This window comes from Canis lupus, chromosome 33 (genome assembly GCF_011100685.1).
Source record: "Canis lupus familiaris isolate Mischka breed German Shepherd chromosome 33, alternate assembly UU_Cfam_GSD_1.0, whole genome shotgun sequence".
NCBI classification, from domain to species: Eukaryota; Metazoa; Chordata; class Mammalia; order Carnivora; family Canidae; genus Canis; species Canis lupus.
Window position 1 is genome coordinate 29,352,766 of NC_049254.1, and position 26,947 is coordinate 29,379,712.

The window sequence follows — 26,947 nt, forward strand, 5'->3', positions numbered from 1 at the left end:
AATCTAAATTAATTAAGATAAAATAGTTTCTCACATTAACCACACTTTACATCTTCAACAGTCATATGTGACTAATGACTATTGTATTGGACAGTGCAAACTATGGAACATTTCCATCAACCCAGAAAGTCCTATGGGATAAATTCTGGCTTAGAGCATCAGATAGAGTGGTTCTGGCTGCATTAAGGAATGGATCCTAGAGAGACTAACAACACAGGCATATTCCTTTATCTCTTGATTTTCAATTTGGCCCAAAGGAAACAGGAGAACTATCATTTCTCTACTGTTGGTACTAAAATTTAACAAGCTATTAAAACATTAATGGCAGTTCTGGAACATTTGTTCTTCAAAAACACTGCACTTTCTGTGCAAATACTAATTGAAATTAAAAGATTCAAATAGAGGGTTTCAAAATGAATTAGAGACAATAAGATCTGGGTTTTTATCTGAACTTCATTATTTATTAGTTCATGGATAATACATTATTTAATCTCTTTATTCCTTAGTTTTCTCATGTGTAAAACAATAATTCCTACCTCATTAGATTTTGTGAGTTAAATGCAATGTTATAGACATAAAGCACTTGGCAAAGTGTCTAGCATTCAATAAATGGAAACAAAAACAACCCCTAAGATCTAAAGAGACTAGAAAGAAGTCAGAAATAAATCTTTCATAGTCACTAATGGAAAACTCTCTTAGGCAATACAGAACAACTATCTAGTCACACTCTAATCACATTCTAGCATTTAGAAATGACAACTAGAGAAAAGGAGAGAGAAAACAAGGAGTTCTACGTTCTAAGAGAAATTACAAATAAAAGAAAAGGTTATGTGAACTAACACCTAAGAACAACAACAATCAGAAGAATTTAGGGAGAAGAATATTTTTTACACTTCCTCCAGAATATTAGCATGTTTAATGTTTTAAAGGCATGTCTAAAAACTTAAAAACTTTCATAAAACAAATAGATTAGGGGTGATCATTTGTTTAATAAGCTTCATCATAGGTTAATTCTAATTATTAGAATTAAATGTATTAGTATTTCTCATACAAATACATTTAAAGCATCAAAATATTTTTAGAAGTTTGGGGGGTCATAAAAAAGTATTAAACAGAAACAAACTATTTACCTGAAAGAAATATCTGTCATAGTTTCTTTCTTTTTTTTTTTTTTTTTAAGATTTTATTTATTTATTCATGAGAGACACAGAGAGAGAGGCAGAGACACAGGCAGAGGGAGAAGCAGGCTCCATGCAAGGAGCCCAACGTGAGACTCGATCCCAGGTCTCCAGGATCAGGCCCTGGGCTGAAGGCAGGAGCTAAACTGCTGAGCCACCTGGGCTGCCCTCTGTCATAGTTTCTGACACAATGAATATTCAGTAAAGGCTCAGGATGCTCCGTGAACACATTAACAAATATGGTAAGTCAGGATATTTTAGAATTTCAACAGTGATGTGTATGTTTAAAAAGTAAGGCCTAAGGGACGCCTGGGTGGCTCAGTGGTTGAGCATCTGCCTTTGGTTTAGATCATGATCCTGGGGTCCTGGGATCAAGTCCCACTTTGGTTCCCTGAGGGGAGCCTGCTTCTCCCTCTGCCTCTGCCTCTCTCTCGGTATCTCTCGTGAATAAAAAAAAAAAAAAAAAAAAAAAAGCAAGGCCTAAAATAATCTATTCTTGTAATAGTTATATATTTTTCAAAATTGTAGTAGTGGGGGCATCTGGGTGGCTCAGGTCACGATCTCAGGGTCCTGAGACTGAGCCCAACATGGGGCTCCCTGCTCAGCAGGGAGTCTGCTTCTCCTTCTCCCTCTGCCCCTCCCCATACTTGTGCACACTCTCTTTCAAATAAATATAATCTTTAAAAAAATTGTAGTAGTGATTTGGCAGTTGCAACACTCTTCTGAGCCTCCTTCCTCATAGAAATGGGTAAGTTAATAGGGAAATCAAGCACATCCTAGCAGCACCATATCAGAAGGGTGACTGATAAGCAGGGAGCAGAATAAGCAGAGTCTAAGGTGCAGACTATGCAGGTGGAGGGGTGGGTGGTTTGCCATCTTTACCCCCCACCTTCTTTTAATAGATTCACTTGTCCAAGAAGGGGAAATAATTATCTCACAGCCTCTTTACCTGGTCTGGATTTCCCCTCTTTCCCAGACATTCTTCTACAGTACTCCTAAGACTCTCACCCCTGAACCAGCTGGGATAACTATTTCAACTCTAACTGCCAATGGCTCAATATCTGCTCCTCTCTTGGACAATGAAATGGTGATAGATCTTACAGTTAACTGAGATCAGGCCTGAGGATGGGAACTCCATCAGAACCACCTAACTTGTGGACTGTCAGCCCTCTTGTTCCAGCCAAAGCAATTTGACATTTACAACAAAATTAAGTCATCCTATCAGCTTCATATTAAAAGCTGGGACACCTGGGTGGCTCAGCGGTTGAGCATCTGCCTTTGGCTCAGAGCGTGATCCCAGGGTCCCTGGATCGAGTTCCGCCTCGGGTTCCTGTGTGGAGCCTGCTTCTCCCTCGGCCTATGTCTCTGCCTCTCTCTCTCTGTCTCTCATGAATAAATAAATAAAACCTTTAAAAAAAAAAGTAAAAGTTAACTAAGAGTATTGAACACTATTTGTACTATTTACCACACCAAAAGTACCTAAGATCTTATATAATTTCAAATAATTCATTGTGTTATTACTATTACAACTGTAGAAAACAGCTAATACCCAAAGTTCTTTTTTTTTTTTTTTTATCCCCAAAGTTCTGTGAAGAAAAGAGCTAACATAGAAGGCCTGAGATTGCCATCCTTCAAAGTCCTACTTGCAAGGATGGCGTTTAGCTGGTGTCTGAGAACAGGTTCCCGCCCAACTTCACAGTAGTGGCCTCTTTCCCTTTGCTGACTGTGCCCTGTATCTCTTCACTATAACAAATCTTAGCCACAAGTACAAAGACAGCCTGAGTCCTGTGAGTCCTAGAGAGTCACCAAACCCAGAGGTGGTCTCAGGCCCCCCGGGGCACCCCACATGAACCAGTCTCCTAAAACTCACACTCTACTTATCAGCTCATGTCTGTAGAAAGCCCCCAGGGTTGGGAAAGAAAGGAAACTAAATCTTAGAGGTGGAGAAAGTCTGAGGTATAAATGAATGTAGCCCTCCATTTTCAACCAGACTGTGGAACAGGCAAAGGGCTACACAGTTCCATTAAAAAAAAAAAAAAAAACCTCCAACTGAGAAAATGAAATTGTGCATAACATCTTTATTATTCAATTCTAAAAATGTCAGACTATGATAAAATCACATAGGTCATTTAATTAAAATCTCAGAGTTATTTAATTAAAATCTCATAGATCTTAGGTCAGAGCTTTAATTGAGAATTCATGAATTCTACTTTTATAACTCTCAGAAACGGGTCATCAGTCTTAGCTTACACATCTTCAATAATGGGAAATGGCCCATTCTCAAGGCAGTTCTTTCCTTTACTCTCCTGGACTAATGATTGAAAGGATTTAACTGAAATATGTCTCCCTACAACTTTGTTCTGTTAGTCTCAATTCTACTCTAGAGTCTGAGACAATGAGAAAAAATATACCTCAGTGAAAACCACTTTGCCTCTACTAGCCCATCTTTCTTTATCACTTTGTGCAGGTGTTTTTGTGTCCCTGCACCTTTCTCTTCTTTGTGTACCGGTATGTGAATCCCTTCTTTAAGTATCTTTTCCAGTGTCTTTTCCTTTCTTCTACCTCACCTACTCGTAACACAGGCATACTTCCGAGATATTGTGAGTTCGGTTCCAGATCACCACAATTAGGCAAGTATTGCAATAAGGCAAGTCAAATGAATTTTTTGTTCCTGGTGGATTTAAAAATTGTATTTACACTGTACTGAAGGCTATTAAATGTGCAATAGCATATGTCTAAAAAAATGTACAGACCTTAATTTAAAAGTACTTTGTTGCTCAAAACTTCTAAGCATTATCTGAACTTTCTAGAAGTCTTTTTGGCTGGTGGAGGGTCTTGATTTGACGTTGACGGCTGCTGACTGGTTAGGGTGGTAGCTGCTGAAGGTTGGGGTGGTTCTGGCAATTTCTTAAAATAAGACAACAATGAAGTTTGTCACATTGATTGACCTTTCCTCTCACAAATGATTTATTTCGCTGTAGCACATGATGCTATTAGATAGCATTTTACCCACAGAACTTTTTTCAGAATTGGAATCAATTCTCTCAAACTCTGCCACTGATTTATCAACTAAGTTTGATAAATCCTTTGTTGTCCTATCAATAATCTTCACAGGAGGTGCACCAAGACTAGTTTCCATCTCAAAAAACCACTTTCTTTCCTCATCTGTAAGAAGCAACTCCCTCATCCATTCAAGTTTTATCATGAGATTGCATCAATTTAGTCACATCTTCATGTCCGACTTCTAATTCTAGTCCTCTTACTGTTTCCCCCACATCTGTGCTTACTTCCTCCCCTGAAGTCTTGGACTCTCAAAGTCATCCATGAGGGTTGAAATCATCTTCTTCTAAATTCCTGTGAATGTGGGTATTTTGACTTCTCCAGAATCACGAATGTTCTTAATGGCATTTAGAATCGGGAACCCTTGCCAGAAGATTTTCAATTTACTTTGCTCAAATCCATCAGAAGAATCACTATCTATATCTTATAAAATATATTTCTTAAATAGGAAGACTTGAAAGGCAAGATTACCCCTTGATCTGTGGGCTGCAGAATGGATGCTGTGTTAGTGGATATGAAAACAACATGAATCTCATGGCTCATTTCCCTGGAGCTCCTGGATGACCAGGTGTATTCACAACGAGCAGTAATTTTTAAAAGGAATCCTTTTTTTCTGAGAAGTAAGTCTCAATAGTGGGCTTGAAATAGTAAACCATGCTGCAACAGATGTGCTGTCATCCAGGCTTGTTTCATTTACAGAGCAAAGGCAGAGAGGATCTGGTCTAATTCCTAAGGGCCCTAGGATTGTCAGAATGGTAAATGAGCACTGGCTTCAATTTCAAGTTCCTGCATTAGCCCCTAACAAGAGAGCCAACCTATCCTTGGAAGCTTTGAATCCAGGCCTGACTTCTCTCTAGCTATGAATGACCTAGATGGCATCTTCTTCCATTGGAAGCTTCATCTACATTGAAGATCTGTTGTTTAGTATAGCCACTTCCACTACATCTGAGCTAGATCTTCTGGATAATTTGCTGTAGCTAATACAACAGCACCTGCTGCTTCCCCTTACACTTTTATGTTACAAAGACAGCTTCTTTCCTTAATCTCATGAAACAACCTCTGCTAGCTTTCAACTTTTCTTCTGCAGCTTCCTCACTTCTCTTAGCCTTCCTAGAATTAACTGAAGAGAATTAGAGCCTTGCTCTGGGTTAGTTTGGCTTAAGAGAATGTTGTGGCTGGTTTGATCTTCTATCCAGATAACTCGGACTTTCTTCATATAAGAAATAAGGCTGTTTCACTTTTTAAAAATCATTCCTGTTTGTATTCACTGTAATATTATTTTTCATTTCAAGAACTTTTCCTGTGCAATCACAACTTGGCTAACTGACATGACTAGCTTTTGACATGCCTTCCTCACTAAGTTGAGTCATTTCTAGCTTTTGATTTAAAGTGACAGACATGTGATTCTTCCTTTAACTCGAACACTTAGAGGACATGGTAGGGTCATTAATTGGCCTAATTTCAATATTGTATCTAAGGGAATAGGGAGGACTGAGGAAGGGGAAGGAAATGGGAATGCTGGTAGGTGGAAAATGTCAGAACACACAGAATTACCAATTAGGTTCACTGTTTTATGAGTGTGGTTCCTGGTGTCTCCCAAAGAACACACTACAATAATAACATCAAAGATCACTGACCAGAGTTCACCATAATAATAATTAAAAAGTTTAAAACGCTGTAAGAATTACCAGAGTGTGACACAGAGATGTGAATTGAGCCAATGCTCTTGGGAAAGTGGTGCTCAGTACTGGCAGAGCTGCTGACACAGTTGGCACACACCTTTCATTTTATTTATTTGAGAGAGAAAGAGAGAGAGTGTGCATGAGAGAGAGCATGAGCAAGTGGAAGGGAGAAGCAGACTCCCTGCCGAGCAGGGAGCTGGATGACTTGACCCCAGGACCTGAGCAGATGGCAGACACTTAACCAACGGAACCACTCAGGTGCCCTCCATTTGTAATAAGTGCAGTATCTGTGAGGTGCAATAAAGTAAAGAAGAATAAAATGAGGTATGCCTATATAACTGAAATACATTTAACTGCTTTTTGCGTTTAATGAGAATTTTGTTTACACTTGATTTCAAAATGAATGGTGGAAACATTATTTTTATAATCTTGAATGAATTTTATTTTTTTATTTTTTTTTTGCAAATCAGAGGATCTTTAGACGAAAAGTTCCTTATCCTTGCTCTTACTGAACGGAAGTGTCATATTTACTTACCTTCAATTTCTAACAATGTGGGAAGGAGGCTTTCTCAAAACTGCAATTAGAAGAGAAGATGCTCCACCTGTTTTAGAGTTTCCTTGAAGGGAATTTCTAACATTATATAAGAAAAGTCCTGGTCTTTACTCCAATCACAGAGACTACTCACCTAGTGGCAGAGCTCGGGTCAAGTTAGCAGCTGGAGGATCTCTTTCTGGAGGACAGAGCTCACAGAAGTCCCAACAAGATGGGCAGAGTAGGTTACCGTCATGAATCCAGCCATTCATCTGAATACTGACGGGGAGGACCTGTCCAGCTCGACTACACAAATATGAAGTGTTCTGAACCCAAACTGTCAGACCTTGAGGAGAACAAGAAACCTTTAAATAGGAAAAGAAAAAATCAGGTCAATAAGATTCTCGTATATGATATTATGAGCCTTTTTTCACCTACAGGAAAATACATTAGAATTTACTAAAAATGTTGACTGACTATAAAACACAATTTGGGATATAGGCATATCTTTAATCTCATATAAAGTTAAATTATTCAGGTCTAAAAGAACTTTCACTCTGGGGTAGCAGTTCTTAAACTTTTACTTTAGCACTTTCAAAAAAATCTGAGGAAAGCTATGGACACTTTTCTGTAAATATATAAGACAACACACAACTTACAATTTGGATTCATAGACCCCTGAAGCCAAGCTGTCAAGAATAACATTTCTGTAGGGGCACCTGGCTGGTTCAGTCGTGGAACATGCAATGCAACTCTTGATCTCAGGATTGTAAGTTTGAGTTCCACACTGGGTGTGGAGACTAGTGAAATATAAAAAACTTACAAAAAAAATAATAAAACCTTAAAAAAAGCATTTCAGTAGATTATAGTATCCTCATTATACTTCAGCTGAAACCTTTGTGAAAGAGCCATTATTCAGTATGTCATTTTCTCCACACGTCATAAATTTTGTAAATCAAATTTTTATTAGTTATTTTAAATTATAAAAATAATATATGCTCATTGTAAAAAAAAAAAAAAGGTAATACACAGAAATGTGCATAGTAAAAGTTTTTTACTCTTTTTCACTATCCCAGATCTGCTCAGGTATAAAAATGGTCCTAGTGATTATACATGGATTGGTAACATCTTTAAAGGTAAGACTCAGGACACCTGGGTGGCTCAGTGGTTGAATGTCTGTCTTTGGCTCAGGGCATGATTCTGGGATTCTGGGATTGAGTCCTGCATCAGGCTCCCTGTGAGAAGCCTGCCTGTCCCTCTGCCTGTGTCTCTACCTCTCTCTCTCTGTCTCTCATGAATAAATAAATAAAATCTTTTTAAAAAATAAATAAATAAAGGTAAGACTCATATCTTAACTGCAAGGGGTAACTAATAAAGTCAATTTTATTTTATTATTTAAGACTTTATTTATTTATTCATGAGAGAGACACGTGCACACACACACACACAGAGGCGGAAACACAGGCAGAGGGAGAAGCAGACTCCATGCAGGGAGCCCGATGGGGGACTCGATCCCGGGTCTCCAGGTTCACGCCCTGGGCTGAAGGCAGTGCTAAACCGCTGAGCCACCTGGGCTGCCCTAAAGCTAACTTAAAAAAAAAAAAAAAAGAATTTTTCTTTTCTTTTCTTTTCTTTTCTTTCTTCTTTCTTTTCTTCTTTCTTTTCTTCTTTCTTCTTTCTTTCTTTCTTTCTTTCTTTCTTTCTTTCTTTCTTTCTTTCTTTCTTTCTTTCTTTCTTTCCTTTCTCTCTCTCTCTCTCTCTCTTTCTGAGATAGGGAGGTGTACAAGGGACAGAAGGGGAAGGGCATGGAATCTGGAGCAGACTCTAGGTTAAGCGTGAAGCCCAAAAAAGGGCTCCATCTTATGACCATGAGATCATGACCTGAGCCCAAACCAAGACGATGTTTAAACAACTGAACCACCCAGGTGCTCCCATTAAAGCTAACATTTTTTTTTAATTTAAGATTTTATTTATTTATTCATGAGAGACACACAGAGAGAGGTAGAGACATAGGCAGGGGGAAAAGCAGGCTCCCTGAGGGGAACCTGATGCAGGACTCGATCCCAGGATCCCAGGATCAGGATTCGAGCCAAAGGCAGATGCTCAACCACTGAGCCACCCAGGCATCCCTAAAGCTAGCTTTTTTTTTTTTTTTCTAAAGCTAACTTTTAAACAATTTTAAATGTCTTCTTCAAAGGTGTTTCTTTCTTCTTCTTCTTTTTTTTTTTTTAAAGATTTTATTTATTTATTGAGAGATACAGAGAGAGAGAGAGAGAGAGGCAGAGACACAGGCAGAGGGAGAAGCAGACTCCATGCAGGGAGCTCTATGCGGGACTCGATCCTGTGATTCCGGGATCATGCCGTGGGCTGAAGGCAGGTGCTAAACCACTGAGTCACCCAGGGATCCCCATTCAAAGGTGTTTTCTTTTTCTTTTTTCTTTTTTTAAAAAAATATTTTATTTATTTATTCATGAGAGACACAGGGAGAGAGAGGCAAAGACACAGACAGAGGGAGAAGCAGGCTCCATGCACTGGGAGCCTGATGTGGGACTAGATCCTGGGCCTCCAGGATCACGCCCTGGGCCAAAGGCAGGTGCTAAACCGCTGAGCCACCCAGGGATCCTTCAAAGGTGTTTTCTAAAAAGACTTCTCACTAATTTCAATTATGCTACTTCACTTTAAATATTTCTGGAACTTCTCTCCTGGGCCTATCTTCAAACCAAGTGTGTGATTCTGAGTAAGTCTGATGGTGGCAAATTTTTACTTTGTAAGTCAATGTAATTTTTAGAAATACTCCAAAATTGCCCAGAACCAACTTTGATAAAGGTAGTTGACTAAACTAGTTAACATTAAGTTAATATGGGTGTGATGCAAAATACTACATTTGATTTTCTTAGGAGGCTATTAAACTATTACTAAAGGCAATTTCAAAAGAGGGGTTCCAAAAATGTATTTCAACAACTGAGTCATTTTTAAAATGACTCTAACATCAACTAAGTTTAAATATAATACTAATTTGGAAATTTAAGTTCTAATAAGCTCAAGAAAACAAAGTGTAACCTCTTCCGTAAGTCTGTCCCACATCTAGTTAGCACTGCCATAACTACAGTGCAATGTAATTATTCTTTTAAGTGAGAATTGCCTGAATACTGTGCTCAGTGGCCAAAAAGGATACCAAAGAAGCCCATGACACAGTGCCTGTCCTGTAACGGCTTTAACTGAGGCAAGAAGGGTGGCATATGAATCCCCCTTGCCCCCAGATTTAATAGTGTCAGACTGTTTTATGATTAAGAGTCAATGTTGGAAGGTGAAGGGACTGTAAAGTATCCTTCAAACAGAGAAGGCACTGTGAGACTGAAAACTGAAGCAGGCATCTCCATACACTTTAATTCAGGGAGGATTGGGCAGATAGTGATCTGGACAGCTGTGTAGCTTTGCTCTTCTCTGCAAAGTGCAGACTTCAGTCTTCAGATTTTATAAAGCAAGGTGACAAGCAGAAGGTCATGTAGTAAGATCAAAAGGCTCACATGCACTTCAAAGATTTCACAAGCATCCAACAGAACACTGATCTTTAATAAACCTGCGGTGCCTGGACGCCTGGGTGGCTCAGTGGTGGAGTGTCTGCCTTTGGCTCAGGGTGTGATGCCAGAGTCCTGGGATGGAGTCCCACATTGGGCTCCCTGCGGAGAGCCTGCTTTTCCCTCTGCTTGTGTCTCTCCCTCTCTTTCTCTCTGTGTCTCTCATGAATAAATAAATCAAATCTTAAAAAAAAAAAAAAAAAAAAGACCTGTGGTGCCATCTGTGAGTCAGGAGGAGGAAAGACTACGTTATCTCTAATAGATTCATGGAAGGCGAAAGCAAGCCTCCCTGCATTCCAGCCTTGGCAGGCATTTCTAAGGTATGTATATTAATCTCCAAGGGGCCTGGAACACATAACCCCAAGAGAGTTCATCAATCAGACATGAACAAGGTGGAGGGCTAAAGATGGAATCAGTATTGTCATTACTCTTACAATCAAAAAATGGTAGAAACAAGAACAATAAAGCTTAGAAAGTTTAATAGAAGAAAGAGCATTTATATCCTAAAGATGTGCATGGAATTTGGGTTGCAGTGAGGGAGAAATGTGACCTGGTGAACTGTGTTAGAATCGGGGTGGGTAAGGATGGTAGTAATCAGGTAGAGACGGGAGAAAGTGAAAGGGATGTGGACAGATCTAATAAGCACACTGAGGACAAAGAGAGCCAAACTTCCCCCCTGAGAAAGGAGTTATAAATATGGAAAGGGAGAAAACTAAGCTGAACCCTTTAGTTTTGGACTGGAATTAAAGATACTGGTACAAACTCATGGTTATATACATACACATACGGGTATATATACAAATTACACACACACATATATTTCCTATATCTGTTTACCAAGAGGGCATGGGGAGTAGCTATACCCCAGTGGCAATGAACAGTGTATCTAACAATTGATCTTAGTCTCTTAAATACCACACTCCATTAAACTAGAGCTCCTTGAAGAATTAGTTGACACAAGAGCTGGGGCAAAGAAAGTAAAGATAAATATAGAATATCTTATGCCAGAAAGCAAGGAAATATTCAAAGAAAGATGAGGAAAGGCCAAAAGGACACAGAAACCAGCCTAAAGGGGCTTCCTCTAGCTAAATCTGGGGGAACTTAAGTATCAAAATAAATAATAATAGTAATGGTAATACCTTGAATAAAATGGAATCCATGACCCACTGTTGATATAAATATGTAAATTAATAAAATGGAAGTTTGATAAAAAAAATTCATTGACATAGTTCTTTTCTACAAAATACTTATTAATTACAAAGAAAATTAGTAAGAAAAGAGTAACTGATAGTGAGGAAGCCTATTAGACACCAACAAGTTAACATCAGCAGTGAAAGGACAAATCAAGAGTGTACCATCAGAAGGACATGAGCATCACTTCTGTGATATTACTGCCCAAAATACATGACCTCAATTCTATTATGAGGAAATATCATACAAACACAAATGAGGCACATCCTAGGAAAAAAATAGCTTATAATTTTTTTAAATGTCAGGGTTATAAAAGTTAAAAGACTGAGGAACTGTTCCAGACTGAAGGAGACCAGAGACATGACAACTATGCAACATTTGATATTAGTCCAGATCCTATTGCTATAAGGACATTATTGGGACAATCAGAAAAACTTGAATAGGATCCAAGAATTAGATGTATCAGTGTTAATTTTCCTCCCCTCCCCTCCCCTCCCTTCCCCTTTCCTTTCCCCTTTCCTTTCCCCTTTCCTTTCCCCTTTCCTTTCCTTCTTTTTCTTTGATAGGATTGTGGTTATGCAAAGGGATGTCCTTGTGTATAAGAAATATACAAAGTACTTGGGGAGGAGGGTGAAACATGTCAGCAATTTACACTTAAATAACTCAAAAAAATTTTATAGCATTCTTCCAACTTTTCTGTCAAAAGAAGTAAAACAGGGCAGCCCAGGTGGCTCAGCGGTTTAGCGCTGCCCTCAGCACAGGGCCTGATCTTGGAGACACGGAATGGAGTCCCACATCGGGCTCCCTGCAAGGAGCCTGCTTCTCCCTCTGCCAGTGTCTCTGCCCCTGCACTCCCCGCCCCGTCTCTCATGAACAAATAAAATATTTAAAACAAAACAAAAACAAAATAAGTAAAACAACAAAAAACAAAACAGCTAATCCATGTTAAGTGTTTGGAGATTATACATATTTTCCCATATAAATGGTGGTTGGTATTAAATTAACAAAATTAACTGACAACTGTAAGTACAGGGAAGCCAAGTACATTCAATCTTTATAGATGGTATTGCAAATCTGCATAATCACTTTCTGGTGCTGTGATGTTGATAAACTACTAAAACAGCCTGAAGATGGGATGCCTGGCTGGCTCAGTCAGTAGAGCATATGACTCTTGATATCGGGATCATGAGTTCAAGCCCCATGATGGGTGGAAATTTTACTTAATAAATCAAAGAAATAATAAAACAAAATAGCCTGAAGATGTCATCCTCCTATTATAGTCGCCACTGTTTTAGCTTTATCCTTTTTAATATTTTCACTTAAGGGAATTTATTTCAAAAATTATCTTTTTGTAAATGTGCTTATAAAAGCATATTTTTATCATGAAAAGTGAAAATTAATTCGATTATATAACAAGGAAATGATTTCCTTAATTATGATACTTTAAAAAGATGTAATGTCTTATGGCCACAAGGAATAACAATTATTCCTGGTTGGCTCAGCCAGTAGAGCATGCGACTCTTGATTTCAGGGTTGTGACCTTAAGCCCCACATTGCTGGTAGAGTTTATTTAAAAAAAAATAAAAAAGAATAGTAATTTTTATTATTGGAAAAATCTGGAAGAGGTGTTTTGCTCCACATAAAAAGTACGAAGTGAAGGCAATAAAACAAAATTTTATGTTATGTTTACAACCAGGTCAAAACTATGAATTCAATAAATACATAAATCTGCAATGGAATTTATCAGAAAACGGCTGCTGAATTATAGTTGTCAGATTATAACTGAAAAGTATTTATTTTGAATTGTCTTTTATAAGATTTCCAAGATGATTTTAAATGAATTGTATGATATATGAATTATATCTCAAAAAACTTGTTACCAAAAAAAGTTAATTTCATAAGTAACTTTAAAAGTAATAATTAAATTCCCAGCTAAAGAAGTCCATTTAGGTCTTCCAGCTGCAGGGAACCCTGGGAGGCTCGGTGGTTGAGTGACCTGCCTGCCTTTGGCTCAGGTCGTGACCCCAGGGTCCTGGGATCGAGTCCTGCATCAAACTCTCAACAGGGAGCCTGCTTCTCCCTCTGCCTGTGTCTCTGCTCTCTCTCCGTGTCTCTATGTCTCTCATGAATAAATAAATAAAATCTTAGAAAATAAAAAACAAAATCAGATGTGCAAATGAGACAATTAAGAAAAAATAGTTTACAACCTTTGGATTTCTAATTATAAAGGAGAAAACCTATTATTAATCTGTAGTTGATTTATTAATTCTTAAATCCATGCTTTACTCAGACCTTATGAAATAAATTGCAAATATTTTCTATGATAAAGTAATATTTGTTCAAAAAATTACATATATTCCATTATTTCCTTGGGATATATGCCCAAAGTAAAATTACTTTTTTTAAAGCTTTTAAAAAAATTTTTATTTATTTATGATAGTCACACACAGAGAGAGAGAGAGGCAGAGACACAGGCAGAGGGAGAAGCAGACTCCATGCACCGGGAGCCCGACGTGGGACTCGATCCCGGGTCTCCAGGATTGCGCCCCGGGCCAAAGGCAGGCGCTAAACCGCTGGGCCACCCAGGGATCCCCCCAAAGTAAAATTATTATAAAACTTGTTGATAGGGATCCCTGGGTGGTGCAGCGGTTTGGCGCCTGCCTTTGGCCCAGGGCGTGATCCTGGAGACCCGGGATCGAATCCCACATCGGGCTCCCGGTGCATGGAGCCTGCTTCTACCTCTGCCTGTGTCTCTGCCTCTCTCTCTCTGTGTGACTATCATGAATAAATAAATAAAATCTTAAAAAACAAAAAAAAACAAAAAAAAAACTTGTTGATATATAACAATTACACATTTTTTTAAACAAATGGAAAAAGGTACTTTCTCTCAAAGAAATGACAATATTTTCACAAAACATAAGCATCCAAACTAATATTTACATAAATAATTATCAGTACATTACATTAAAAATATAAAATGTATTTTAAAATATAAAAACCACTGATAACAAGACAAGTTTATATAACATTTGATCATATAGTTTACCTGATAACACCCACTCCCCCAGTCTGGGTAACTCAGCTTCCTCTCACACTTTTCCATGACAAATGCTGATTTCTGAATTAGACAAACTGAATGAGGTCCATACTTTTCAGCACCATAGTTTTTAAAAAGATCTGAAGCAAACCAGAAAGCATCTCTTAAAAATTGACTTTTGGCTCAAAGAACAAGAAACTGAAGCATCCCATTCTTGTGGTTAAAAGTTGCTTTAAAGATCAAACATGTTTAATGGAAATTTTCATTAAAAAAACTCAAGGGGTCAAAAATCAAACTGGATTCTCAATAAAGGACTTAAGTGGGAGGAAATTATTATATCAAAAACCGGAGATAAAACTGGGCCTAAAGTATCTAAATTACATAAATAGAGGAAATAGCACTAAGAATCATCTTTACTGGTAGTCTAAATAGGAGTCACCCCCCAGATGACCCATGACAGATGAAGCTAACTGATTTATATAATGAAGGCTTTTTTAGAGTGTTGCAAAAACTTTTTGGAAAGTTTTCTTGTATTTTCATCTTATGCTATGTCCTAGAGGCCCCTATATAACATGCTCATCCAGTTTCAGATTAAACACAAGCATGCAGAGGTACAGGATGGATTAAAGGACTTCTAAATAGCTAATAGATGAGGGATGAGGCTCTTAAGCCCTAGTGATAGATTGTTTTCTTTACACTTAATATAACTTTCATCTTTTGAAAACACAGAGTTCTTAAAGATAGGTATTTTATGTCAGTTTTGAAAAATCTGAATTATGTAAGTTAAGAAAGAAAATATAATACAGAGTAAAAGAACTTTTTTTTTATTATTCAGGGTAAAAGAACTTAAAAAAAAACATTTCTTTGGTATTTATGAGTATTTCAAAGTTCTTGAAAAACAAAGTGATCATCATCAAAAAAAGAAAAGGGGATGGTCAGCAAACTACAGCTCTCAGGCCAAATCCTGAAGGCTACCTGTTTTTATAAATAAAGTTTCATTGGAACACTGCGATTAATTTACATTGTCTATAACTGCTTTCACACTGTAATAGCAGAGTTCAGTAGTTCCAACAGAGACCGCATGACCTACCTACCAAGTCTAAAATATTTACTATCTTTCTCTTTACCATAAATGTTTGCCAACTCCAGCCCTAAAACAATAAAGTGTGATACCATATCTTTGGCAAACCCATAATTGACAGATGTCTACATTTCTCAGCTCTAACATGGAATTGCTGAGTAGTTATAAGTTTTTAGACATTTATTAAATAGGTGAGTGATGAAAAAAATGACTGTACAAATCTAGTTAAAGCTACCATGTTTAAAAATAAAAGGAAAAATCATATGGTTATTTAAAATGTAAATAACAGAGTATGTAATGAAGTATGGAATAAGGGGGTAATAAAAAGGACCAGGTTAGAAATTTTGATGACCACAGAGTTAAAAACTACCTATTGCTCTTTATTAACATACCAGGTGTGATAACATTTTGTTTACAAAGGTGAATACCGAACTGTCATAGAGTTTATGGGTTTTAAAAGGGAATAAATAATATGGCAATACATCTTATTAGCCATGGGATAACAGTATTATTCTGGTATCTGGAGAATGACATGTTACTTATAATTACATAAAATGTACACTCTTTAGAAGAGAAAAAATAGGATACCTAATATGATTTAATAAAAAAGAGCTCTGCATTGGAGGATCTTACACTGGCACCAATTAACTGTATTACTTAGTGTCTCTGCTCACCTGTGAAATTCAATAATATGTTCTCTGTCTCTCACATCAGGGTTTTAGAAGACTAAAAGGAAATGATAAAAATAAAAGTGCTTTGCAAGTCAAAAGTGTCATGCAGATGTAAGGTACAACCAAAACGTAGCATGTGCACATATGTGCAAATGTATCTAGACAACAATCCTTGTTATGTGTCATAGTTCTAAGCATTTGCTATGAGAATTCATTTATTTCTCACAAGTACTCTATAAGACAGGTATTATCACCTTGGTACAGAGGAGGAAACTGAGGCACAGAGAAGTTAAGTTACTTCTAACAAATGGATACCAGTGGGATGACAACAGAAATTCAATCTGGCTCCTGGGTCTGTGCCCTTTATCCCTTTTTATATTGTTGATATGTAATTTTACACAACATTTCATTTCATAGACTACTAACCTGGTTGATTTTCCAGTATTCTACAATCTGAGCTGCGCTGATATTCACCACTTAAATGCCAACTGAATTCCTGACTGAAAGGGCAGTAGTCAGCAATTTCTACTGAACCACCATAATAAGGCAAATCTTCTGCAGGTATTCCGCTTAGTTCATCGAAGTACTACAAAAAAAATTATTAGGAAAACAGGAAAGTAAGAAATATTTTGTATAATCAAAACAAAGTCCACAATTTATAGCAACCCTTTAAGGCTGCATAATATAAAAAAGATATTATTGTACTTTTCTTCATATATAATAGAACATAAAGACAGTAATATACAACCTGTGGGGTATTTCGAGGTTGTTATAGTTACTTTTCTTCATATATATTAGGACATAAAGACCATAATATACTACCTGAGGGGTATTTCGAGGCTGTTATGGTTTTAGAAATAGGCAAGGTAAGTATATTGGTCTAAGTTTTTTAATTAGATGACAAATTTGACTAATGTTTTAACAAGATAAATAGGAAGATTTTCAAGAGTTAACAAAACACAAAACTAATCCAGAGAATTAAGATATTTTAAACATAATGTACTTCAAATGTTTTTAGAAGACTTAATTTATGTGTTTTGACAAACCTGAAAAAATAAAACTGTGATAAAATGAATGAGATCATACTTAAAAAATAGTTTTGGGGTGCCTGGGTGGCTCAGTTGGTTAAGTGTCTGCCTTCAGTTCAGGTCATGATCTTGGGGCCCTGGGATAGAGCCCCACACTGGGCTCCCTACTGGAGGGGTCTGTTTCTCCCTTTCCCTCTGTCCCTTTTCATCACCCCTGCTCATGTGCATTCTCTTTCTCTCAATAAATAAAATCTTTAAAAAAATACTTTGAACACCAAAAGAATAAGTCATCAGATAAATTTTAAAGATTTCATATTTATACCAACTCCATGAATTATATTACTATGCCTAGAAATACAGTTGCTATCTTATGGTGTCTGGAAGCATTCAGTGGGGTCATAAACACAGATAGGAAGCTCAAAATTTACCAGCTATCATTTTAAATTATCTTCTGAGATACCACTTCTGACTACAGAATCCTTTTAAATGGCAGGCAGAAATGAGGCGTTTTAGAGATGGCCACTGCAACAAAAAACTTAAAGGTCCAATGAGAGATTCAGACTGAATATGTGGGACCATTTCCTTCACCATTTTTTTTTTTAAGATTTTATTTATTTATTCATGAAAGACACAGAGAGAGGCAGAGACCTAGGCAGAAGAGAAGCAGGCTCCTTGCCCAGGGAGCCCAATGCAGGACTCAATCCTGGAACCCCGGGATCACATCCTGAGCTAAAGGCAGACAGACACTCAACAGCTGAGCCACCCAGGCGTCCCCCCCTACCCCCCATTTTTTAAAGAGAGAGAGAGAGAGGAGGGACAGATGGAGAGGGAGAGAGAATCTTAGGCAGGCTTCATGCCCAGTGTGGAGCCCAACACTGGACTGTGTCTCACAACTCTGAGATCATGACCTGCGCTGAAATTAAGAGTTGGACGCTTAACTGAGCCATGCAGGTGCCCCTCCTTCATCTTACAGATACCATGAGTTAAACCTTTTCTAATGCAGGACTTCCAAGACTTCTAATTAATTGGATTAGAGTACCTCAGTTATTTTCTTTGAAAAACCTTGTTTTCTGTGTAAATTAGATGAAATCAAAGATGAAGACTTTGGAAACAATTAGAAAAAAAATACAAACCACTTAAAAATAGATCCAATAAATATTCTAAATACCTTTTACCATTACTATAAGGCATTCCTGGATATTAATTGTTGTTGATTAGCTTATTGACTTTAAAGAATTCTAAGATTTCTTCATTTTTTCTAACTTACAGAAAACAAATGGAGCCTTTCACAAGTTGAAAAACTTGAGAATTCATTCTTCTATTTCAAAATGGAGACTTCCTCTTAAAAAGTTGAACTGATTTCTAAAATAGTGCCCAAAACAAGTGTTACCTGGTACTCTTGAGGTAAAGGTTTTGAAAATTTCTGCAAATTACACACTGCAACTGCTCTCTGGTCCTGTCTGCAAGTTAACTGCAATGGATTACTTCTGAGTGTGTCACAGAAAGGGCTCAGCATCTGCCTCCTGCACACAAAGATAAACACCACTGTATCAGAAAATATAACAAATCCATTTTAGACCTTGTCTTTTCTATTAACATTGCAGTTTGTTTTAATAGCTTAATACTAAGTGCTGAATCAGGTTATAAACTTATTTTTATTTATTTTTATTTTTTATTTTTTAAAGATTTTATTTATTTATTCATGAGAGACAGAGAGAGAGAGAGAGAGAGAGGGAGAGACACAGGCAGAGGGAGAAGCAGGCTCCATGCCAGGAGCCAGCCGCGGGACTTGATCCTGGGACTCCAGGATCGCGCCCTGGGCCAAAGGCAGGCGCCAAACCGGTGAGCCACCCAGGGATCCCCATAAAGTTATTTTTATTTTTTTTTATTTTTATTTTTATTTTTTTTTAATTTTTATTTATTTATGATAGTCACAGAGAGAGAGAGACAGAGACAGAGACACAGGCAGAGGGAGAAGCAGGCTCCATGCACCGGGAGCCCGATGTGGGATTCGATCCCGGGTCTCCAGGATCACGCCCTGGGCCAAAGGCAGGCGCTAAACCGCTGCGCCACCCAGGGATCCCCATAAAGTTATTTTTAAAAGGGTAAAAAGAAATACTTAATATAGATATGAAAGATTAATGCTACATGCATTTTAACATCATTCCACCATTATTAAACACAATTCTATTTTATCTCTTTCTCCACTTTTGCCAGGAAAATGGAGTTCTGCAGGCATGATCTGCAATGTTTAATGAAAAATAATGAAATTCCTGATGCTGCTTAGAAATGCAAATCTTCATAATTAATATAATGGAGTCTCAGAAAGAGATGGAGGTGATGCCTTTCTGTCCTGCAACTACAAAGAGTGAAATTTTTGCTATGCCTAATCTAGTTCAAAGACTCTTTTTTGACAGTTTGTTAAACTGAAAACATTCACAAGACATCTTGTTTTCATGTACAAAATGAAGACTGTATATTGTATATTCCTAATTATTACAAGTTGTTCTGTTAAATCTAATCTTGAAAGTACAATTTGGAAAAAGATGTCTTGTAATTTTTCAAGGACATTGGAATCTATTGCATTGTTCTATAAAAATAATCTTCAAATTAGTCGCCTTATTGATAACTATAATATAAATTAATGTCATAACAATAATGTTATAAATGAAATTCCAGTATTTTTTTTTAAATTCCAGTATTCTTAAACAGTATAAATCCTATTAAGACTAGCTGCCAAATTGTGATAGGATTACTGCTATTTTTCCTCTTCTCCCACATGCTTGTTAAGGGAAAAAAGCCTAGGATAGATTTCTATTTTAAAGAAAACTGGTACTTGCTTCATTTAAGTTAACATAGTATAGCAATAAAACATCTCTAGGGGAATTACAGCTCCTTGAGATAAAATGTGTAAAAGACCTGCCACAGTCTTTGGTAAACTTGAAGCAGCACAGTGTAATAGGAAAACAAAGGTCTAGAAGTCTTCACACAGGTCTAGAAGTCTTCACACAGGCTTGGTTTCAAATACCAGCTTATTTGATGTTTACTTAATTTTCCTGAGCTTCAACTATAAAGTACGCAGTGTCTAGCACATACAAGTTAGTCAATAAATGTAATTTCACTGTCCATATCACTTTTTATAAAATCTTTATATATGGCAATTTTATAACTTTCTATGATGAAGTTTCCACTAAATATGACAAGTAGTTCTTACTCACTCTTTTTATTTTTATCTAAAATAAAACAATATATAATTAATTAAAATATGAATTTTGGCTGAATGGATAAAGAGGAGTAAGGAACTTAAAAAATACTGATTTAAAAAGCTCCAAAGTTAGAGTTGTTCAAGATTCATGGGATATGATTCTACAGCAGAACGCCTAGTATAACTTTCTGCAATGCAGCTATGTTGTCCAACACACTAGCCACTAATCATGTAGTGGCTATTAACCACTTGAAATGGAACTAGTGCAACTAAAGAACTGAATTTTAAATTTTATTTAACTTTAATTAATTTAATTAATTAAATATAATTAATTAATATATAATATATAAATTAAATAATATAATAATATATTAATTATTACATAATTATAATTATAATTATATATTATAATTATAATAATATTATAAAATTATATTATTATATAATATATAATATTAAAATTATATAATATATAAATTAATATAAATTGATACAGCTACATGTGCCTAGTGGTATCATACTGGACAGTGCAGCTTTAGAGCTGATAACAATGCCAAATAAACTAGGAAGAAGAGTTAGGTAATAATACACAAGTTGTCTTAAAACGCAGAAAGAACCTTATTTTGTGTATACATAGATTCAGATGATTCAAATGAGTAAGGCTCTGCCAATGCCCAACTGTTCCCTTTTCACACCAGTCACCCAACAATAAAAGAGGAGAGGTGTCACAGCTGAAGTTAGGCACCAGTCCCCATGCTCAGTAATGGTCACACTGGAATCGAAGACAACTCAGGGATATAGCCTCACTGAGCCTACAGAGCCAGAAGCTGGCTTCTGTACTGTAAGGACTTCTGAACATCGACATTTCAAAAGTGGGACATTTGAATGCTTATGACAAGGATTAGCAAACTTTAACTAAATTCTAGGCCAAATCCTGCCCTTAACTGCTTTTTTGGTATCTGTGTTTCTCATTACAACCTGCTTTTGTAAATAAAGTTATTACTGGAACATGGCCATGTTCATTCATTTTGCCTATGGCTGCTCCTGATATACAAAAGCAGAGTTGAATAGTTTTAACAGAGACTGTTCAACTCTGAAGAACTAGGAAGAGGAGTTAGGTAATAATACACTAGTTGTCTCAAAACATAGAAAGAACCTTATTTTGTGTGCACAAAATATTTGCTAATAGGCCCTTCACAGAAAAGTTTGCAAACCTCTGGCTTATGGCTGAAAGGACAGAATTCAGGGGACCAAAAGTTTTACTTTTGGAGAATGGAGAAGAGGAAATTCCCTTCAGTTTTTGGTTTTAGGTAATCCTATAATCGGGACCCAAAGGGGAACAAAGTGGCAGCTGTAAAAAGAAAAAAAATCTCTACGCTCTTGCAGCTGCAATGTTAATTATATATTTCCTTTATCACAGTGGAATGGCAGTTCTCAAACTTTGCTGCAAAGTGAAATCATTAAGGGATCTCTAAAAACAATACCAATGCCTGGTTCCCACTTCCAGACATTCTGCTTTAATTGGGATGGGCTGTAATGTTGGCATAGAATTTTTAAAAAAAATTCTAGATGATTCTGATGTGTGGCAAAATTTGGGAACTACACTAGCAGACAAAAGTTGTAGTGCTGGATATAACTACAGCACTGTCCTCAGAGTGGCTGCAGGTGCTTCCTGATACTCTTTTCACAGCAGTATTACAACTCAGATGTCAGACTCCTTAGTAGAAACTAATGCTTTGAGACTTAACCCAGGGGAGAAAAGATAAGAATAACACCTTCACAAGAAGTACCTGTGATTTAGTGGATAAGGCACTGGACTTGGAGACAGAGAAGCTAAAGTCCCTCAGCAGTTATATGACCATAGGCAAGTAACTTGTTTCAAACCTTTTAAACTATCAGTAAAATGAACAACATATTGAGATTCTAAAGACATGCTGAGAAGGAAATTTATAGCATTCAATATATATATTAGAAAGATACAGCATCTCAAATCAATAATCAAGAACCTAGAAAGAGAAGAATAAAACAAAAATGAGCATAAGGAAGGGTATAATACAAAACAGAAATATACTGGAAACAGAAAAACAATAAAAGACATCAATGAAACAAAAAGCTAGTTCTTTAAAAAGACCAATGAAGTTAACAAACCTCTAGCAAAACTGAAAAAGAAATGGAGAAGATGCAAATTACCAAGATGAGGAATGAAATGGGATCTCGCTATACCCTTCAGACATTAAAACAATAGTAAGGAACTACTACAGACTACTCTGTACACATAAATCTAGTAACTTAGACAAAATGGACAAATACCTGAATGACACAAATTACCAAAGTTCATCCAATATGAAATAGACAAATATCAATACACTGTAAATGTTAAGGAAGTTGAATTAATACTTTAGAAATTCCTGAAAGAGAAATCTACAGTCACAGGTGGTTTCACTGGAGAATTCTACCAAACGCTTAAAGAATTAACACCAACTGTATACAAATCCTTCCAAAAAACAGAAGTTGAAGAAATACTTCCAGATTCATTTTATGAAGCTAATATTACCTTGATACAAAAAAAACAAAGATAGTACAAAAAGAAACAAAAACATATTCTTCATGAATATATACAGAAAAAAGCCATAATAATTTTTTTTAAGATTTTATTTATTTATTCATGAGAGACACACAGAGAGAGGCAGAGACATAGGCAGAGGGAGAAGCAGGTTCTCTGCAGGGAGCCTGATATAGGACTCGATCCCAGGACCCGGGGATCATGCCCTGGGCCAAAGGCAGACGCTCAACTGCTGAGCCACCCAGGCATCCCCATAATAAAATATTTGTATGTGGAATTCAGAAATACATAGAAATAATTATATACCATGACTAAGTGGGGATTACTTCTAGCAACACACAACTGGTTTCATATTTGAAAATCAATCAATGTAATCCATCATATTTATAGGCTAAAAAAAAAAAAGATCACGAGTATATCAAACAAACCAGAAAAAGCTTTTGACAAAAGTCAACATCTATTTGTGAAAAAAACTCTCAGAAAGATAGGAATACAGGAGAACTTCAACTTGAAAAGGAGCATTTACAAAACACCTACAACTAACATTATACTTAACAATGAAAGACTAAATGTCCCCCCCCACCATTGTGTTGGGGGTTAAAAAACTCAACAAAGCTAAGATCTCAATTCTCCTAAAATTGCTAATAGATTTAAAACAATTCATAGAAAAATCTCAAGAAGACTTTTTTGTAGACAAGGTTATTCTGAAATTTATATGAAAGGCAAAGGAACAAGAACAGTTAAGATGATTTTGAAAAAACAAAGTGGGAAGAATCAGTTTACCCTATTTTATTTTATTTTATTTTATTTTATTTTATTTTATTTTATTTTATTTTATTTTATTTATTTTTATGATAGTCACACACACAGAGAGAGAGAGAGAGAGGCAGAGACACAGGCAGAGGGAGAAGCAGGCTCCATGCACCGGGAGCCTGATGTGGGATTCGATCCCGGGTCTCCAGGATCGCGCCCTGGGTCAAAGGCAGGCGCCAAACCGCTGCGCCACCCAGGGATCCCAGTTTACCCAATTTTAAAACATAATATAGCTGTAGTAATCAAAGACTGTGCAGTATTAATAGAGTGCAGACTCATAGATCAATGGAACAGAATGGAGAACACAGAAATAGATCCATATAAATACACCCAACTGATTGACAAATGCAAGAAAGCAATTCAATGAAAGAAAAATGGCTTTTTCAATAAACAGTGCTGGAGCCAAATGGACATCCATACATCAAAAAAAAAAAAAATGAACCTTGACCTAAGTCTTCCACTTTATATAAAAATTAACTCAAAATGGATCCCAGACTGCAATATAGAACATAAAGCAATTAAAGTTTTGAAAAAAAAAAAAATACAAGAATATCTTTAGGATTCAGGGCTTCACCATTGATTGACCTGAAAGTACGACTCCTAAGAGGACATACTGTTAATTTGGCCTTCACCAAAGTTAAAAACTTTTGTTCTATGAAAGACCCTATAAAGAGAATAAAAAGAAAAAGTACAGATTAGGAGAAAATGTGTGCAAACCACATAACCGACAAAGGCTAGTATTCAGAATATATAAAAAACTCTCAAAATTCAACAGTAAAAAACCCAAAATAAACAACCCAATTAAAAAACTGGCATAAGACATGAAGAGATATTTCACCAAAGAGGATATATAGACATCAACAAGCATGAAAAGATATTCAACATCGTTAGCCATTAGGGAAATGCAAATTAAAACCACAATGAGATATCACTACTATCTTTCAGAATAACTAAAATAAAAAATAGTGACAACATCAAATGCTGACAAGGATGTGGAAAAATTGTTATGACTCATACATTGCTGGTAGACTACAAAATGGTATAGCCATTCTGTAAAAGAGTCCAGCAGTTTCTTAGGGAACTAAACTTGTAACTACCATATGACACAGCAACTGCACTCCTGGGCATTTCTCTTGGAGAAATGAAGATTTATGTTCACACAAAAACCTGTACACAAATGTTTACAGCAGGTTTATTCATAATAGTCCCAAACTGGAAACAACCTAGATATCCTTTAGCATGTGAATGCTTAAACAAACTGGTAAGTCCATGTCATGGAATATTACTCAGCCATTAACTTGAGCAAACAACTGACATACCAACCACCTGGATAAATCTCCCAAAAATTATGTGGAGTGAAAAAAAGCCAGAACAGATTAGTGGTTTCCAGAGGCTTTAAGAAGGGCTAGAGTGGGAGGCAAGTGGGTATGTCTGTAAAATGACCCTTGTGGTAACTGAAATGTTATGAATCTGATTATATCAATGTCAATATCCTGGCTATGTTTTTGTACTATAGTTTTTATAAGATGTTAACAACAATCAAGAAAACTGGATAAAGTGGACAGGGAATCTCTGAATATTTCTTCACAACTGGAGTGACTCTATAATTATCACAAAATAAAGTTAAAAAAATATATTTATAAGGCCATCTGGCTGTCTCAGTCCATAAAGTATGAGGTTCTTGATCTCCAGGTTATGAGTTTGAACTCCGCATTGGGCACAGAGCTCACTTAAAAAAGTGTGTGTGTGTGTGTGTGTGTGTGTGTGTGTGTGTGTGTGTGTGTATCTCCCAAACTTGAAGAATGTATTTTTTAAAAAGTTTGCTAGGTGGGCAGCCCCAATGGCTCAGCAGTTTAGCGCCACCTTCAGCCCAGGATGTGATCCTGGGGACCTGGGATCGAGTCCCACGTCAGGCTCCCTGCGTGGAGCCTGCTTCTCCCTCTGCCTGTGTCTCTGCCTCTCTCTCTCTCTCTCTCTCTCTCTATGTCTCTCATGAATAAATAAATAAAATCTTAAAAAAAAAGTTTGCCAAATGATTTTGATATTTATCTAGATCTGAGAACCATTATTCAAAAGTATCTTCATGTTTTTGGATACTGAATAAGCAGCTGCTTCTATGTTTATATGAGTGCATTCTCTGATGAAAACAGTAAGAATGATAAAATATGCTAATTTTTATAAAATATAAGTTAATTATAAACTAAACAGGAATGCTTATGGTTCTAGTTCCCACATTATAGATTCTTTTCATATATGATTTAAAACAATATTGTAGTTACTTATTAGATTACCATGAAGCACCATAGATGGTTTTCTGTATATTTTGAAACTGAACTGTTTAGACCACATTTTCAAAATAGGAACAATTTTAGGCTCAGGATAAAGAATAAAATCAGAAATCAACTGTGTTATGAAAGATACTATTAGGAAATGTGTTCTTACTTTTGTTTCTGCTGATCAATCCAGAATTTACAGCTCTTCCTGACAAAGTCACAGCCCATTCCTCGGCCCCAGTCTAGCTTCTCGGCCATGCTGTAATTAGCCTTATACCAGCTGTGAAAATAATTTAAGTAAAGCACTTTGTATTACTGTTATTTTAAAAACAATTCTAGCATACCAATTATAAATCTCACTAATGAGCAAACTAGGACCTCAAGACAGAGGAGCATTTAAAAGCAAAGCCTTTGCTACACAGGAATTGCTGCGTAGAGTCACTATAATGAAGAGTAGGAAACTTGTCTTATGCTGAGGGTATTATCTGAAACAAAAATCAAAATCAAAATAGGTTGTCAACTGTAATTTTCAAAGATAGTAAAAGTCAGAGTAGAAAACAGTTATGGTGTGAGACAAAGGGATTAAGAGACAAAGAAACAAAAGAGAATGAGAGAAAAAGACAAGGGAGTAAGTCGAGGAACAAATAGTGCAATTACTAGTTGGATAAACTTTACCCAAAATGATTCAGTTGGCCCTAGTTTCTTGCTTCTCTGGCCTCTGCTTGTGACTAAAAACAACACCGTTATAATAAGACATATGAATATTATGTCTAATACTTTAAAAATGTTCTAATTTCAGGAAAAAACCCCACATTTATTTGGTTTCCTAGCAAATTTAAACAAAAACTTGGAGCCGACTTTTATTGGTTTTTCTTCTTTATTCTTAAAAATAAGATTTTGGGCAGCCCTGGTGGCTCAGTGGTTTTGCGCCGCTTTCAGCCCAGGGCCTGATCCTGGAGACCTGGGATCGAGTCCCACGTCGGGCTCCCTGCATGGAGCCTGCTTCTCCCTCTGCCTGTGTCTCTGCCTCTCTCTCTCTCTCTCAGGAATAAATA

At 36.6% G+C, this 26,947-nt stretch overlaps 1 protein-coding gene across 3 annotated transcripts in view; it reads right to left on the bottom strand.

Annotated features, from left to right (window-relative positions):
- The window catches only part of LMLN (leishmanolysin like peptidase), an 89,756-nt gene that overhangs the window by 8,402 nt on the left and 54,407 nt on the right, over window positions 1-26,947 (bottom strand). For 2 of the 3 annotated variants that reach the window (XM_038583076.1, XM_038583074.1), the window contains exons 12-16: window positions 26,062-26,172; window positions 18,429-18,561; window positions 16,437-16,596; window positions 14,268-14,398; window positions 6,607-6,817 (exon numbers count right to left, since the gene is read on the bottom strand). In XM_038583076.1, coding sequence (XP_038439004.1) covers window positions 6,607-6,817; window positions 14,268-14,398; window positions 16,437-16,596; window positions 18,429-18,561; window positions 26,062-26,172 — 746 coding nt within the window. Of the gene's footprint in view, window positions 1-3,226; window positions 4,086-6,606; window positions 6,818-14,267; window positions 14,399-16,436; window positions 16,597-18,428; window positions 18,562-26,061; window positions 26,173-26,947 lie in introns of those variants that run through there. The other variant, XM_038583075.1, reaches the window with a different exon arrangement.